This window comes from Scardinius erythrophthalmus (genome assembly GCF_964197995.2).
Source record: "Scardinius erythrophthalmus genome assembly, chromosome: 1".
NCBI classification, from domain to species: Eukaryota; Metazoa; Chordata; class Actinopteri; order Cypriniformes; family Leuciscidae; genus Scardinius; species Scardinius erythrophthalmus.
The window spans coordinates 50,168,890-50,184,772 of record NC_138221.1 but is presented as its reverse complement, the minus strand read 5'-3'; the positions used below and the strand labels follow the sequence as shown (position 1 = coordinate 50,184,772).

Below are 15,883 nucleotides of genomic sequence, written 5' to 3'. Positions count from 1 at the left end.
ACTTCCACTAAATCTACATGAACCGAATTTGAATACACAGCATGTTCTGTTCTTTGTTATCACAGATATTATAGTGTTATTATTTGTTTATATAGTATTTATTTGCTGATTTATTTTACAGTTTATGTAAACAGACAAAAATGCACTAGAACATGCATGGTACGCATGACCTGCACTGAACTGGTTGGTCTCAGGATGATATAGTATGTGCGCTGAAGATCCCTTGAGCGATAGATTCTAGATTCTCATAGTTACTCACAGCAGAAGGTGTGTGCGAGTTAAGGATGCCTCCGTGAGGTCCAGATTCTCACGCCTTACAGCAAGACAGTGAGGGCAGGGTGGGTGTAATACCTGTAATCCCTGCGATGAGAGGTTGTAGTGTAAGGGTCAGAGGTTATTGGAATGTTAACCTCGTAATAGTCACATCTTAAGAGGATTAACTGCTCACACAAATTCACCTTCTGTTCTTCTGTGTCTGCCTCTGTCTTTATAGGGTTAAAACAGGTTAGACATCGTTTATATAGTGGCAGCAACCTACAGATGGACCAGTTTGTAAATCTGTGCAAACCATTTTTAGTAACAAAAAAGTAGCTTCCTTAACTAGAACCTAAACTAGAAGTGTTATAGTGTTAAGTCCATGTTGAAATGTGAGGGATTGTGCTTGCGTGCTAGTTCAAAGCCTGTCCTTACACATGGCATTTTTCCTCATGCCTTATTTAACTAGCAGCTATTAATATCAGCTGTCTTACACATTGCCTTCACATGCACTTACATGCTGTAGACTTCACCTACTACTCAAGTTCAGTTTAGGATATACAGAATCTATTTAAAATTTAAGCAAACGAGTGACATATTAACACTTAAATAAATGCAATGTAGAGTTGCAAAGACAAGTGAAATGTTTATAAATCTGGGCATTCATACAACTGCACCACTATTTACTGGGAAGCAAACTGGAGCTTTTATTTTTATGCATAGCTGTTTGTGTTCAATTCCATTATTTCTTGCAGGAGAAAAGTGGATCCACTGTTCCCTCCATCCTGAACAGAATGCAGACCAAGCAGATTCCACCCACCTACAACAAAACCAACAAGTTCACCTCTGGCTTTCAGAACATCGTCGATGCCTACGGCATCAGCAACTACCGGGAGATCAACCCAGGTAACCCTGCACTTTAACCTTTAGTCTCTGAGCAAGTCCCAAAGTCCTCTGCAGTGATTAAAATGGGCTTCAGATCAGCATACGTATTTTCTGTAGGTGTCACAACATATTGTTTGCATCCATTTTTGTGCTCATGTGCTCAGCTCCATACACCATCATCACCTTCCCCTTCCTGTTTGCGGTCATGTTTGGCGATCTGGGTCACGGTATTCTCATGACCTGTGCTGCACTTTATCTGGTACTGCGAGAGAGCCGATTAATTGCCCAGAAAAACGACAATGAGGTATCCATCCACCCATCCATTTATGCACCCATCTCATTATTGATGTTTGTCCTTATTCATATCAAATATTGCTCATGTCATATAGCCTTTATGTGTATATAGGTCCTGAATATAGAAAATATTGATCATAATTGTGTTAAACTAGTGAAAAATAAAACGGACATCTCCCATTGTGGGTTAATTCACAGGCTAAGCTAAATGTGACTATTATTAGTGAGATGATTGTTTTAAGTTTGTCAGATGATTGTTTCAAGCTCAAGTTAAAAATTGTTATGAGATTATTTTCTTTTGTTTGTGGTGAATAAAAAACGTAGTTTGAAAATGGACTGTTTATTCTTAAATTGTGGCTTTAATTACAATTTATTTATATTTATAAATATAATTTAATTATTCATTTTATATATTATTAAAAAATAATACAGGTATCTGTATTTATTTCAGCCATGATACTGACTTTGATAGTACTTGGTTAAAAGATGTAATTTTACAAACATTATTTAAAATGTAGTTTTTTTTCTATTATGCATATGTGACAATTTGGACCATCACAAATCAGTTTCTCTCTCTCTCTCTAGATGTTTAACATGATATTTGCGGGCCGTTACATTATTCTCCTGATGGGACTATTTTCAGTGTACACTGGTATTATCTACAATGACTGTTTCTCCAAATCCCTCAATGTCTTTGGCTCTGGCTGGAGCGTCAGACCCATGTTTGGAGAAAAAGGAGACAACTGGACGTAAGTTGTTCGTTCCAACCCTTTGATTTGCAAAAACTTTGTAACTCATAATCAGCCACTTGTTTGAGTTTGAATAGATCCGTTCTATCGTTCAGGTCAGATCTTTATGCATAGCTATTAATTTGAATTAATTATAAATTTAACATGGAATTTTCCATCATCTCATTCAGGTTTACAACACTGGAGGAAAACCGGATATTACAGCTGAACCCTGCTGTGCCAAAAGTGTTTAACGGACCCTATCCAATTGGCATTGATCCAGTAAGCACCTAGTTTCTAAACGGTTCTGTAGCAAAGATAATCTAAATTCAGTCCTCTAAATAAGGTTTTTTTACTTTCTCCTGTCAGATCTGGAACATTGCCACCAACAAACTGACGTTTCTGAACTCCTTCAAGATGAAGATGTCAATAATTCTGGGAGTCATCCACATGACGTTTGGAGTTATTCTCAGTCTTTTCAATCACCTGTATGCACTTGTCCATTATTACTCTCAATAGATCTGTGTTCATATTTTATGCTAATTTAAGTCTGTTTGTCTATGTTTGAAGGTACTTCAAAAAACCTCTGAACATCTTTTTGGGTTTTATTCCTGAGATCGTCTTCATGATCAGTCTGTTTGGCTACCTGATGCTGCTCATTTTTTACAAGTGGTTGGCATATGATGCCAAGACCTCAAAAGATGCCCCGAGTCTTCTAATAGCCTTTATCAACATGTGCCTCTTCAGCTACAATGATCCCACTATCAAACCGTTATACAAGGGACAGGTACACATTACCAACACATACCGATTTAATCAGTATATGTGGCAGGTGAGATGCCATGACATTTAAAACTGATGTTTTGTCTCTCTCTTTCTCTGTAGATGGTAATTCAGTGTCTGCTAGTTGTTATAGCTCTCGCCTGTGTACCATGTATGCTTATAGTAAAGACCCTAGTAATGCGCAGGCAATACCTCTGGAGAAGACACCTGGTAAGGACCTGTTTGAGACGCTCGCACACCACATTCAAGATTCTTACATACCCAGTTTGTTTTTAGATTTTGTGTTTTTATCTTGTCATTTCCATATCCAAAGTGAGACGTTTGTGGGATGTGGACTGATGCAACTATTTAATGCATAGAAAGTTTAAAATAACTTTTATTTGAAATAAATATTTTTGTAAAGTGTCTTTACTCTGTTTAGATCCAATTAATTTGTCCTAGCTCATTAAAAGTATTATTTTTTTAGAAAAAAGAGCTATAGTGTATTTTTTTTTATTATTATGCTCAGTTCTAAAGTGTTTCTTCAGCTAAAAGTCTTTTTGAGTGCAAGCTCCACAAAATCTATCATAAATGACTGAACAACCAATGTAAATTCATTGGTCAGCTAGCGTGGGAACCCTGAAAACCGATGTGCTAGATTATTATATAATGGCTCAGCTATGACCTAGTGTGATTTTTGCTGCAGGGAACACAAAACTTTGGGGGAATCCATGTGGGTAACGGCCCCACAGATGATGAAGCTGAGATCATCCAACACGACCAGCTTTCCCAAAACTTAGACGAAGAACCTGAGGTGAGGGAAGATTCTCTTTTTTCGATTGTTTGTCTCTCTCTTTCTCTCAACTAGGCTATAGAATAACATAGAAATAATACTTTTTGTCATACTAATTAAATAGATTACCCATGCTTGTGTCCTTTTTTATATTACCAAGATGCTTTGATGTAGCATTAGTTTGTGAAGTCTAACAATAGTCTTTCTATAGCCAGAGAATGACTCCTGTTCTGCCGACCCAAGAGCATATTTATTTGGGTCGGGTTTTTCTGTCCGACACTCTGTGTGATGACATGTTTTGATTCTGAAAATAGCTTAACATTTTATTGTAACGTAATTAAATAGATTTTTTCTTCATGATAGTCTATGTGCAACTTGTTACCACCCACACGGTGACAAGCTACACCAGGGTACCAAAAATTGCTGCAGTGGGCATTCCTTTCTGTGACTCACTGGATCTGTGATCTGCATACCAGTGCTGGTCTAAACTGGGTCTTCCACTTTTAAAAGCACTATCTCTCCCCCCAACCACTGTATCCCAGGGAAACCAGTCTCAAAACACTAAACAAACACGCACTCAACTAATTGAGCTTCTCTTCTCTGAGAATAAAATGGAGGAAGATAGTAAACTATTTATACAATTACCTGCTTTATTTTAGGGTTTGAGATGCAGTCATTTCAGTACATTCGTGCCAATAATCTTCCTCTTTCCGCTTCAAACAGGCCTGTCAGTAAAACGCAGTTAGCCATAGTCAATTTACTGGAGACTGAAGTCAGATCTCCAGGATTGTTTATCTCTCTCGTTTTGGTGTGTACAGTGACCCTGCAAAAGTATTTGGTTACTGAAGCCGCACTTAAAAATGTATGAATTTAGTGGTATCTGCAAACAAATGACGCTAGACCTTTTCTCGTAAACAGCTTAAATTTCCCAGCTTTTTTGCAATTACTTACAGTATCAATATGATTTTAGAGGATGTATGAATTCATCACAAATTAATTCCTCCCTCAAATTTACAAAGATGTCCTAGTAGAATGTAGTTCAACACATTGTGTTCCAATTTTGACAAACAGAAAATGTCCAGACAATTGTCTTTTTTATAAAATCAACTCTATAATTTATCATTTAAAACCTAACAAGTCTTTTTCTGAAATGTGTACTTTTAAGTGTGCTGTGTTTCTTTAAAATAAATGCCAATTGCTTTGATTTATTGTATTAAGGCATTCATACATTTGTATTAGTGTGACTTGAATACTTTTTGGGGCCACTGTATTTTGCTGTGACGGAAAATAAATGTGTCGGTCATTAGATCTTTGCATTTTCTGTGAACTTAACAGTTTTTCCCCCACTGTCTCTTCATCAGATTCTAACTCTGTCATTAACCCTATTTTAACCCTGTGTGTCTGTCTTTGCATGTCTCTGATTATATTTCAAGCAGTCAGAGGAAGAAGTGGTAAGAGCAGACAGCCTTCTCGACTCTCTGTGTAGATGTTTGCTATCATTTTTTACATTTGTGTGTGTGAGTGTGTGATTGTGTGTGTGTGCGTGTGCGGCTTGTGTGTATCCCTGCAGGTTTCAGTGTTGGTAGTCTCCTGTTTTTGGTGTTCGGTTCTTTTCCAGCACAACTAGATAGATTCTTTTCTAGACGTCCATTTTCCTTAGTTTTTAGCCGCCATCATTACATGGGAACGATCTGGTGAGCCGTGCTGGAGCGTGATTCTGATTTAAATCACACCAAATGATGCTGATGATCTGAAAGGCCCTGCGCTGTGATTCTGTTCGTATGCCGTGAGATCCAGGGCTGTTAATCATGCTGTGATTGAGCTGGGAGTGGGATTAGATTAATGTTTTCATCAGTCTGAATAGCTCTTATTGCTCTCTTTCTCTCTCTCTTTAGTTTAATTTTGCAGATGAAGCAGTGCATCAGGCCATTCACACAATAGAATACTGCTTAGGCTGCGTCTCAAACACTGCCTCTTATCTACGACTTTGGGCGTTGAGTCTGGCCCATGCACGTAAGTAATGCACACACACACACACACACACACACGCATGCACATTTATTGTATTGAATACAAACTGAAACCTGGTCATATCTGGGCCTGAGAAATAAATGGAAATTTCTGCAGTGAATATAATTTTTGCTCAGAGTCGTAGGCAAAGACTTTAGTAATGTAAGCCCCTGTAAAAGAAGTAAACTGCTTCCTCCAATTATGAATTCATTCATAAAATCCCATTCCAACAAGTAATGAATGGGAAAGTCATGAATGGGAACCCTCTAAAAATTTACTTACATGCTTTTCCTCTCAATATTCAATGTGGAGAAATAAAGTAATTGTTTACAAGGTTTTTCTTAAAATGTGTTTCTTTTTTCTTACAGAGCTCTCTGAGGTCTTGTGGTCAATGGTGATGCACATGGGCCTTGCTTCTAAGAATTTTGGTGGATTCTTGGTCCTATCAATCATCTTTGCCTTCTTTGCTACACTGACAGTGTGTATTCTGTTGATCATGGAAGGCCTATCTGCCTTCCTTCATGCTCTTAGATTGCACTGGTAAGTACACACATACACACACTTTGCTTGCCTTTATAAATTACAGTTAAACCGTTTTAAGAGCAGATGACTCTTTGTTGCCCCCTATCAATGGTTACATGCACACTGCAGAAAAAATACCATTGTATTGATTCTTTTGAGTGCTTAGTCTTATTCTGTACACACAAAGTTTAATTATTTGCATGAGCGAGAACTCTATTCTACAACCAAATTCACTCCCTGAAAAGTTACCAACCAAATCTTTATTAAGTCCATGATTTAAAACCGAACTGAATAAGTAATTAAGTGTGCTTGCTGAAAGCGCACACTTATTGTTCTTCTTAAGTTTTCTTATTATTAAGTGTGCTTGCTGAAAGCAGCACACTTATTGTTCTTCTTAAGTTTTCTTATTATTATTATTATTATTATTATTCCCGGGAGAAAAATTTTGGCCAGCTCCTGCGCCTAGGCCCTTTGAGACAGAGACACCGTTTCAACTTTAAAACGTTCGGTCAGTACCGGTGTAAGTTGCTCGCGAAGATGACATCACAAGTCCATGTCGTTCGTCCGCCATAGTGGATTGAACAGAAAGCGAAACTAAAGTTTCACAGGTCACAAATTTGGTCCGAACTTCACGAAACTGGACGTACATGATCCTTGGACCAAGCCTCACAAAAGTTACTAGAAGGATTTTTGATTTTCGGAAGCATTTGCCAGTCACAGACAAACGAAATCGGCGGCGTAGTCGCCAAAACAGGAAGTAGTTCATATTTCAGGAACGCTGTCACGTATCGAAACCAAACTTTGTACATTAACTCGAGACTCCAAGGTGAGGATGTACAAGATCTGAATTTTTTTTATTTTTTTTTTTCAGGCTAATTGACAAACCCATTTACCTATGTCTAGGTTTCAACTCAGACTTTTAATGTTAATGCATTTAGACAGTAGGTGGCACTGTTGTATTACATTTCACAGAGCTGCCAAGTCAGTGAATAGACTGCATTAGTTTTTACTAGGTTTGCCTTAATAAATGCAGGGCATGAATTTTGTTTTTTAAACTGGGAGGGAATTCCACCGCTTATATGGGTCACATGGGGGGGATCTAAAGATTATTAGCCTATGCATCATACATTCGGTCTTCTTCGCTAACCGAACAATTAATTGTCTGTGGCTGTGTTTGTGCGCGCGGGAAATATGCTGCGCATAACAACAGAAAACAAGGTGAAACGTGCAGTCACATGCTCAAACAATCAACAACGTCTCTCTAGATATGTAAAAACAAGTGGAAAGCGCGAGCGCGCCGCTCTCTCCTTTCCACATTCGCTTGCTGTCCCGTGGCGTCTGTCGTTGCTATGCAACCGTGAACTCCGATCGCCATGATGACAAGGAAGTATCAGCAAAAGATTAATAGATTTCTAGCCCTTAGCTTTACTCATGGCCGTAGCCAGCTATGAGGTCACCGAGGTCTGGACCTCGGTAATTTTTTTGTATTCAAAAATAAAATTTCAAGCTCTCTGAATGATTAATTAGCCGTTTAAACCACGTCACATGTGTGTTTGCAATTCATGTTGCTGCGAGAAGGTAGAACAGTGAACGGGGCTTGAGAGCGTGCGTGAGGTGCTTAAAACAAAGTAGTTTTTGACGCGTTCGACTCAAGTTCGAATTCGCCTTTTGCCGAACTCGCTCTTCTCCCTTTTCCCAATACACATGAGATGTAAAATGTATAGCTAACATAAAGGTCTCTAGCGTTATATTTTGCCAACGAACTAAAATCGAAACCGTGATATGGTTTTGTGCTTTATAAAACAGCACAAGACTTTAAGTATCCTATATAGGCATTATGTTTGTGCTGCGTGATTTAAAGAAAAGTGCGCACTTTGCTCACGCGATCAAAGAGTTTATTTCTTGCTAGTGGAGAAGACATTAGGACAAAAATATTGTAATTTTCCTGTAGTGTAATGTAAAATATACTTTTGAAATATTCATTTTCATTTAATACAGTACGTTTATAGGCTATTTTATGTCATAGGAATAATTATATAAATCATTATTATATTATTATACTAATTGTTTGGCGTCCTAAAACACCAGTGATAATTTAATGTAGACTGAGACTCTATATCATAACTAAAAAATATGTTTTAGCCCTCTTTAATGTCCAGGTACAAGTCAATGCTTTTTCTTTGTGCACAGTTCATGGGTTGAAGCCATTTTTTTTTACAGTCTATGGTTGAAGCCCGTTAAAGCTCTTAATTTTGAGCTCTCAAAGTGCACCAGACTGATGCATTTAACTTTAAAATGTACAAAATTTTCTTGCGGGGGAGCATGTCCTCGAACCCCCCTAGAGGGACAGAGGTTTACCCAACATAGTTTTAAAAATCCTATGGTAAAGAACGATAATTTATTAACTTTACTCCAGCATAGTACAACAAAGTTCCTTTTAATGTCCTAAAATGTACTTGGACAAACTATACATTTGGCCTGCCTTAGGGGGGCCTACAAGACATTGTGCCCAGGGGCCTCTGAATTCTTAATCTGGCCCTGCACCTCACCCCGGACCTCACTAATTTTCAAACCCTGGTCACGGCCTTGGTTTACTACTAGATATATTTATGGAGATGAAAAATAATAAGGCGCCCTGTACAGCTATGATCAGCCAGGGTTTCCGCGGGGCATTAAAAAGCATTAAAAGTCATTAAATGGATTTTGCTTGTTCATGTAAATGTAAATGCGCAATCCCCACATTCCCGCACCGAAATTCAAGCCCTGAAATGGCAGCGGGATGTGTAACTCTAGCATATGGCGCATATGTTATATAAAGTTAGGCAAGGCCAAACAGCGTTATCCATGTTTTGCGATTGCATCGCTAGAGTAAGCTAATAGTGAAACTGATAGCGTTCTTCATTTAATTACAATATGAGGACTGACGGTAGGCTATAAAAATCAGCGTTTCTGTGTAGGTGATGACAACCATCTTGACAGCAGCAATCAAAGCATCGCTAATTACGGTTGACCTTAATTTGAGATAGTAAATTTGTTCCTAATCAAAGGGAACACTCAACCACAGAACAGCTGGGTAAGTTTTGTATTGGCTTATTGGATAAAGTAAATGAAGACTGTCATCACCTACACAGAAACGCTGTTTTTTATAGCCTACCGTCAGTCCTCATATTGTAATTAAATGAAGAACGCTATCAGTTTCACCATTAGCTTAGCGATGCAATCGCAACAACATGGATAACGCTGTTTGGCCTTTATATGCACAATCTTGAAAAAAGTACTATTGTTGAAATTCTCACATCAAGCAAACTTCAACGCACCCTTATCCACTACCTGCTAACGTTAGTGAACCGCACCAGAGCAAGCACACTTTGCAGTTCCTCCGGAAATGCACTTTTCTAGTTGTAAATGGAACTCTCTTTTGGACACTGACAGCTCAATTGAAATGTGCTAAAAAAAAAAAAAAAATAATAATAATAATAATAATTTAATTTCATCCAGAACTGTAATTCACTGACTTTGTTTCCCACTTTATTTCTGTAGGGTGGAGTTTCAGAATAAATTCTACACTGGACAAGGCTTCAAGTTCATGCCTTTCTCTTTTGACAGCATTCTGGAGGGCAAGTTTGAAGACTAAACCACACCCACATTCTCTCCTTTTCCCAACTGCCACACCTCTAAACAACAGGAGCCAATCAGATTATGTGTGAGATTTTATGATTTGTGTGAACACTGTGACTTTGTAAGGCTCTACATTTCTCAGGTGTTCTACATCAGGACATTAATGGAATAAATTTCAAGTAAGCTAGAAATATTTAGTAGAAGCTGAGCTGAAAATAATCTTGAGCTAGAACTGTATAACATATTTGCAATGATTTCATTACTCTTAAATACTTGATAATGTAATAATACAAACTCAAGTGCTTTTACCATACAGCACACAGGAGAATGAACAGCTTGTTTTTTGTCGTAAAAGCCTCATACATGTGTACATACTCTTTAATCAAATATCATTAAAGTTTCCCTACCATTATAGCACAGGTGGAGATTTTGTCTATTTCTGATATTTTTTTCCCAGTCTGTTAAATTATTAGTTTTTTTTTTTTTTTTTTTATGTATCTTTTATCCTGTGTTAAACACATTTCTAAAAGAGTTCTCAAACAAAGGGACCTAATTTCAAATGCAGCAAAACAAGCTTCATTGTATGCCATTTTACAATCTTCTGTCATGCGTAGAGGAGGATTTCCTCATAAAGCATATCAGAATAATAGTTGTAAATAATCCCCCAGAATAGCCAGATTTATTGCAGATCTTTTCATTCCTCTTTTCACTTGCAAACACAAGTAAAGAGTAGTTCTATTTTAGTTGGTCTTGAACTGTGTTGCTGGGTTTTTTGTGTGTATTTTGCTGTTGTCTTTGGACAATTAAAGGCAAATACACATCTAAGCTATGCTAACCGTATGAATCTGTTCGCTGCAGTGCCCAGTTCCAGGTTTTTTGATCGTCGTTTATAATTGGGTTTACAACATGCACATGCAATGGCTCTTGAAGGAAACGTGTTTGCTTGCTAGATGTCAGAGGCAGTCCATTTAGTCTTGGAGAAATTAACTATACCAAGTAAAAGCAGCCAGTGAAGCTGTGATTGTCTGTTTTTTGTCAATAAAGAAGGACTGGATATGAACTTGAGATTTTGTTTTTCTTTTTTGTATGCGTGTGTGTGAGAAAAGATCTGTTGATAAATCATGTCTAAATGTATAATAAAATTAATATAATATTATCAATAATGATAATATAGCATTATTTTTTTTGAAGTGTCCGCTGCAGTTTCATGCCAGCCGAGCTGATATTTGGAACAACAGCAGCGATACTCTGATTGTGAAATTGCTTAATTACATTTCAGACAAATTTTGACCAGTTTTGTCTAGTCTATTTTTTTTTTCTCTGCAAACAAAAATACTTTAACAAATGCTACAGTACCAAGCTTTGTGTAAGTAGAGCAACAGTAGGTTCCCCTCTCCCTTCTTAAAGCATTCTGTAATCACTCCTACTTGCTAGAAAGGAAAATCCGCAAACTTCGAACATTAAAAAAAACCAGTCAAAAATCAGACCACTAATCCACACCGCTTACATACTCTGGTCTGGAAGTGAGCAGAGCGATAAAAACGATAACGTCCAGACTGCTGTTGGACTAAATATCAACACTCTTGGAACACAAAGTTTAAAACATAATTGTGCTACGATTACAAGTGCGTCCTATCTACCTCATTTATTGTAATTCCTATGGTGATTCCAATAACACATATCTTTGATCGTAATTTTCAGGATCAGGTTTACGCTTTAATGACTCATGAATCAATTTGAGCTGTTTGTCTCATACCCTTGCATCAATGAGTGAGTGAGTGGGTGGGTATGTGTATGTGTGTCCCTTGCCAGGCTCTACTGGGAGGGTGGAGACTCCCCTTAAAGGGTCAGTGTGGGTGTGACCTTACAGTAAGTGATCTTGGTTGGGGGCTGGACTGAAGAGGGAAAGGGAAGACCTGACGGGCGGGATTCACAGGGAGCTGTGGTCACACACTCTTCCTTACCACATGCACACTCGCACACACCTTGGAGAAGAGAGTCTGTTTCCACCGACTGGCTGACGTCCCAGAGTAGACGAGGGAAAGAGGAAGGGAGGAAAGTTTGAGGCATTCTAGCAAACCTAGAGAGTAGTACGTAGTGGTAGTAGATAGTACAGGTGTAAGACTTGTTAAAAGATTGGTTCAAAGTAGTCAAGAAAAGTTTTGAAGAGTTGCCGAAGGTTGTTGCCTGCAAGTTGGAGTGATCATTGGGTGTCTACTGTCATTCAAGTCTTTTTTTAGTGCTTTATTTTTACCCTGGGACTGCATTCTTTCGCACCGAGCCAAGTGTGTGCGTGATTCTGCTTTCTGTCTGCAAGTAAGCTTCTGTGCGTATTCATCAGTGTATACTTGAAACCGAGCCATGGCCGACACAGACTTCAAACTGGAGCGTGCCATCTTCGCCGAAATCTCTGATGATGATGATGATGATGAGGAGGTCGCCTTGGTGCCGGCTTCCACCAAACCTGCCACGACAACCAAAGTGTTCAAATCAAAACGAGGCGATGATGATGATGACGATGGTGACCCAGCGAAAGAGGTGGACCTGGTGTTGGGGCCGGGACTCGATGGAGGTGGCACTGGTGAGTCCGAGAAGTCTGAGGCCCAGGCTACCGGCATGTTGGTCCTGTCACTCCTAGACAAAATCATAGGTGTGGTGGACCAGATCCAGCACACTCAGACAGGTCTCGAGGCCAAGCAGGAGACCATGGAGAAGAACATGAGCAGCATCCAGACGGAGCTAGCCAAGCTGGCGAAGAGTCACGTTGGAACGGCCGGGACAGTCAACAAGCTCCTGGACAAGGTGCGAAAGGTGAACGTCAACGTGAAGAGCGTGCGAACGGACCTGGAGAAGCAAGTGGGACAGATCAAAAAACTAGAGAACAATGAACACGAACTCCTCAAGAGGAAGAACTTCAAAGTGCTCATCTTCCAGGTGAGTAAGGAGTGCATTCCATCTCCTTTCATTTGTCTTAACTAATGGGTACTAATTAGTCTTTTAGCACATACTTGCTTTCAGAGTGACTTAAAGGAACCCTTGAGCAACCTGGAATTATTTGACTTGCTCAACTGCATGGATCTCTTCTTGCAGGGTTTGAACTTAAAGCATTTTTGTTACCATTCTCACCTCTAACCAAAGGGGTACCTTCTGATTGTGGAACTGGAACTAATTCTGATTGGTTATAAAAGCTTGAGTCCAGCTGATCTGTTCCATTAGGTAACCCATTTTTTAGAACAGCTGTAGAAACTAGCCATGGGCACATTGTTTGTCATAGTGAATATGGCAGTGCCTTAGACCACCATATGTTCCTTGGGGCCCTTTCACACCTATCTTGTTTGGTCCGGATTTTCAGACTTTTCAGTTTGATCCAAATCAAAATTACAGGTGTGAAACCCCTCGGACCACAGTCCGGACCAAACAGACGAAATTTGGTCAAGTGAAAAGAGGTAGTCTCGGTCCGGATCAAACTGAACAAAGGTTTGGTTCATTTCTTGTGTGAAAGCATTTTCTGTATGGTTCGGACTTTCAGGCCATTTGCAGGAAGTTCCGGTGGTTCTCGCAGGATTGCTTGCAGTCTTCTCCTCCTTTCCTGCCGGCGACAATAAAATTTTCGCACAATGAGGACGTTCATTTGGTGAATTTGAACTAGTCTTGAGTATAGTTGGTGCTACAGGTAGTAATGCCGTAATAGTAAAAGTATAGTGGCAACGATATGTTCATTCTGTTCATTCATTCTTGTCAAAGTTACCCGCCGAATTGACAACACTCTGACGTCAGATGCACGTCCATTTACAAACCAATCAATGTCAAGAAGCAGCCCACATAGATGATGACGACAGGACGCAAGTACGTCATGTAAAGTTCTTTAGTGCGCTCGTATAATTGCAATGTGAAACCAAACCAAAACTTACCGAATGTATAAAACGTATCAAAACATGAACTTTGGTTCGGACCTTGGTGCGGACTTTCAGGTGTGAAAACGCCCTTAATCTATATCTTGACCTTAAATTGTTACCTTGGAGTTAGCTTTTTATAACTCAAACACTTCAGTTAAGTGTTTTAAGCATGTTCATGTTGTTTTGCTTTGGTCTGCTGCATGAGTGTATTTGCAATCCTCTTTCCCAGGTTTCTTATGGAGTACACATGGATTCCTTTGCAAGGCTTGGCCTTGAATTCCCCACTCAGTATCATGAACCTTCAAAGGTTCCGGTCTCACCTCACAGCAACCTCTGAAAAATGCTGGGTCAGCACATTCCATGAGTATACTGCAAATACTACATGCATGTCAAAACTAGCTGAACTTTATAGAAATGTAATACAGCTTAAAAGAGCACACACACCACACGGCAGAGAGATGTAGTGATAAAGCATGTTTTAAAAGAAGTCTCTATGCTCACTAAGGCTGCATTTATTTGATCATACAGTAAAATCGTAATACTTTGAAAATATTGTTACAGTTTAAATAAGTGTTTTCTATTTTGATGTATTTTAAAATGTAATTTATTTATGTGAAGCTGAATTTTCAGCATCATTACTCCAGTCTTCAGTGTCACATGATCCTTCTAATATGCTGATTTGATGCTCAAGAAACATTTCTTACAGCATTTATTTGACACATCATTTTTAAGTTTTTAATGTTACTTTTGATTCATTTAATGGATTCTTGCTGAATAAATGTATTATAATTCTTCTTCACTCAAAGTTTTGAACAGTCTATTAGGATGAAGAGGTTTATAATATTATTATAGATTATTCACAAATATTATTAACTGCAATGCTTTCCAGATGATGCACTGCACTCTTTCACAGATGTCTAAGCAACATAAATGTGCTTACTGGAATTTTTCCTCTCTCTCTCTCTCTCTCTCTCTCTCTCTCTCTCTCTCTCTCTCTCTCTCTCTCTCTCTCTCTCTCTCTCTCTCTCTCTCTCTCTCTCTTCTCTCTCTCTCTCTCTCTCTCTCTCTCTCTCTCTCTCTCTCTCTCTCTCTCTCTCTCTCTCTCTCTCTCTCTCTCTCTCTCTCTCTCTCTCTCTCTCTCTCTCTCTCTCTCTCTCTCTCTCTCTCTCTCTCTCTCTCTCTCTCTCTCTCTCTCTCTCTCTCTCTCTCTCTCTCTCTCTCTCTCTCTCTCTCTCTCTCTCTCTCTCTCTCTCTCTCTCTCTCTCTCTTCTCTCTCTCTCTCTCTCTCTCTCTCTCTCTCTCTCTCTCTCTCTCTCTCTCTCTCTCTCTCTCTCTCTCTCTCTCTCTCTCTCTCTCTCTCTCTCTCTCTCTCTCTCTCTCTCTCTCTCTCTCTCTCTCTCTCTCTCTCTCTCTCTCTCTCTCTCTCTCTCTCTCTCTCTCTCTCTCTCTCTCTCTCTCTCTCTCTCTCTCTCTCTCTCTCTCTCTCTCTCTCTCTCTCTCTCTCTCTCTCTCTCTCTCTCTCTCTCTCTCTCTCTCTCTCTCTCTCTCTTTCTTCTTTCTTTCTTTCTTTCTTTCTTTCTTTCTTTCTTTCTTTCTTTCTTTCTTCTACTTAACTGCTGTTTACCCGTCCATAGAATTATAATCCTGCTGTAATTTAAGATAGACTTGCTGATTTCTGCAGATTTGAGTATTATCATACACCCCAGTCTGATATCTTTCAATGCAATATGGTTTACACTATACACTCACACTATTTATCATAACTTAACTTACTGTACTTCAATAGAATATGAAAGAGTTTTCTACATGAACATCTCTATGTTTAGTTTACTCATGAGGGGAATTGACTAGGAAGAGCAAGCTTCATTATTTGAATTGTCAAATCAGGTAACTGCTCAATTTGCATAATACTAATAAATAATACAAGTACATTTTTACACATTGTAAATAACTACAAATATTATGTATGTTTAACTAGAAAAATGTATTTCAATCCATCTCAATCTGTCAATGTGTTGCTTGGCATTTTTTTTTTTTTTTTTTTTTTTTTTACTAGCAATTTCTGATAAAATTGTTTCAAGTAAATCCTGCACAAACCTAATTTACATAGACATGATGTG

General features: G+C 38.7%; 2 protein-coding genes across 4 annotated transcripts in view; both read left to right on the top strand.

Moving 5' to 3' along the window:
* The window catches only part of atp6v0a1a (ATPase H+ transporting V0 subunit a1a), a 37,265-nt gene extending 26,338 nt beyond the window's left edge, over positions 1–10,927 (top strand). Inside the window, exons 11-22 of one of the 3 annotated variants that reach the window (XM_081384881.1) lie at positions 1,011–1,161; positions 1,305–1,444; positions 2,020–2,183; positions 2,354–2,444; positions 2,532–2,650; positions 2,733–2,949; positions 3,048–3,155; positions 3,631–3,738; positions 5,151–5,168; positions 5,613–5,730; positions 6,096–6,267; positions 9,790–10,927. In XM_081384881.1, the coding sequence (XP_081241007.1) occupies positions 1,011–1,161; positions 1,305–1,444; positions 2,020–2,183; positions 2,354–2,444; positions 2,532–2,650; positions 2,733–2,949; positions 3,048–3,155; positions 3,631–3,738; positions 5,151–5,168; positions 5,613–5,730; positions 6,096–6,267; positions 9,790–9,883 (1,500 nt within the window). In that variant the 3' untranslated portion in view covers positions 9,884–10,927. The remainder of the gene's footprint in view (positions 1–1,010; positions 1,162–1,304; positions 1,445–2,019; positions 2,184–2,353; positions 2,445–2,531; positions 2,651–2,732; positions 2,950–3,047; positions 3,156–3,630; positions 3,739–5,150; positions 5,169–5,612; positions 5,731–6,095; positions 6,268–9,789) is intronic. The other 2 variants (XM_081384883.1, XM_081384882.1) reach the window with 2 other exon arrangements.
* Positions 10,928–11,799: 872 nt separating this feature from the next.
* The window catches only part of cavin1a (caveolae associated protein 1a), a 21,422-nt gene continuing 17,338 nt past the window's right edge, over positions 11,800–15,883 (top strand). Inside the window, exon 1 of the mRNA XM_081379448.1 lies at positions 11,800–12,801. Within this exon, the coding sequence (XP_081235574.1) occupies positions 12,229–12,801 (573 nt within the window). The 5' untranslated portion in view covers positions 11,800–12,228. The remainder of the gene's footprint in view (positions 12,802–15,883) is intronic.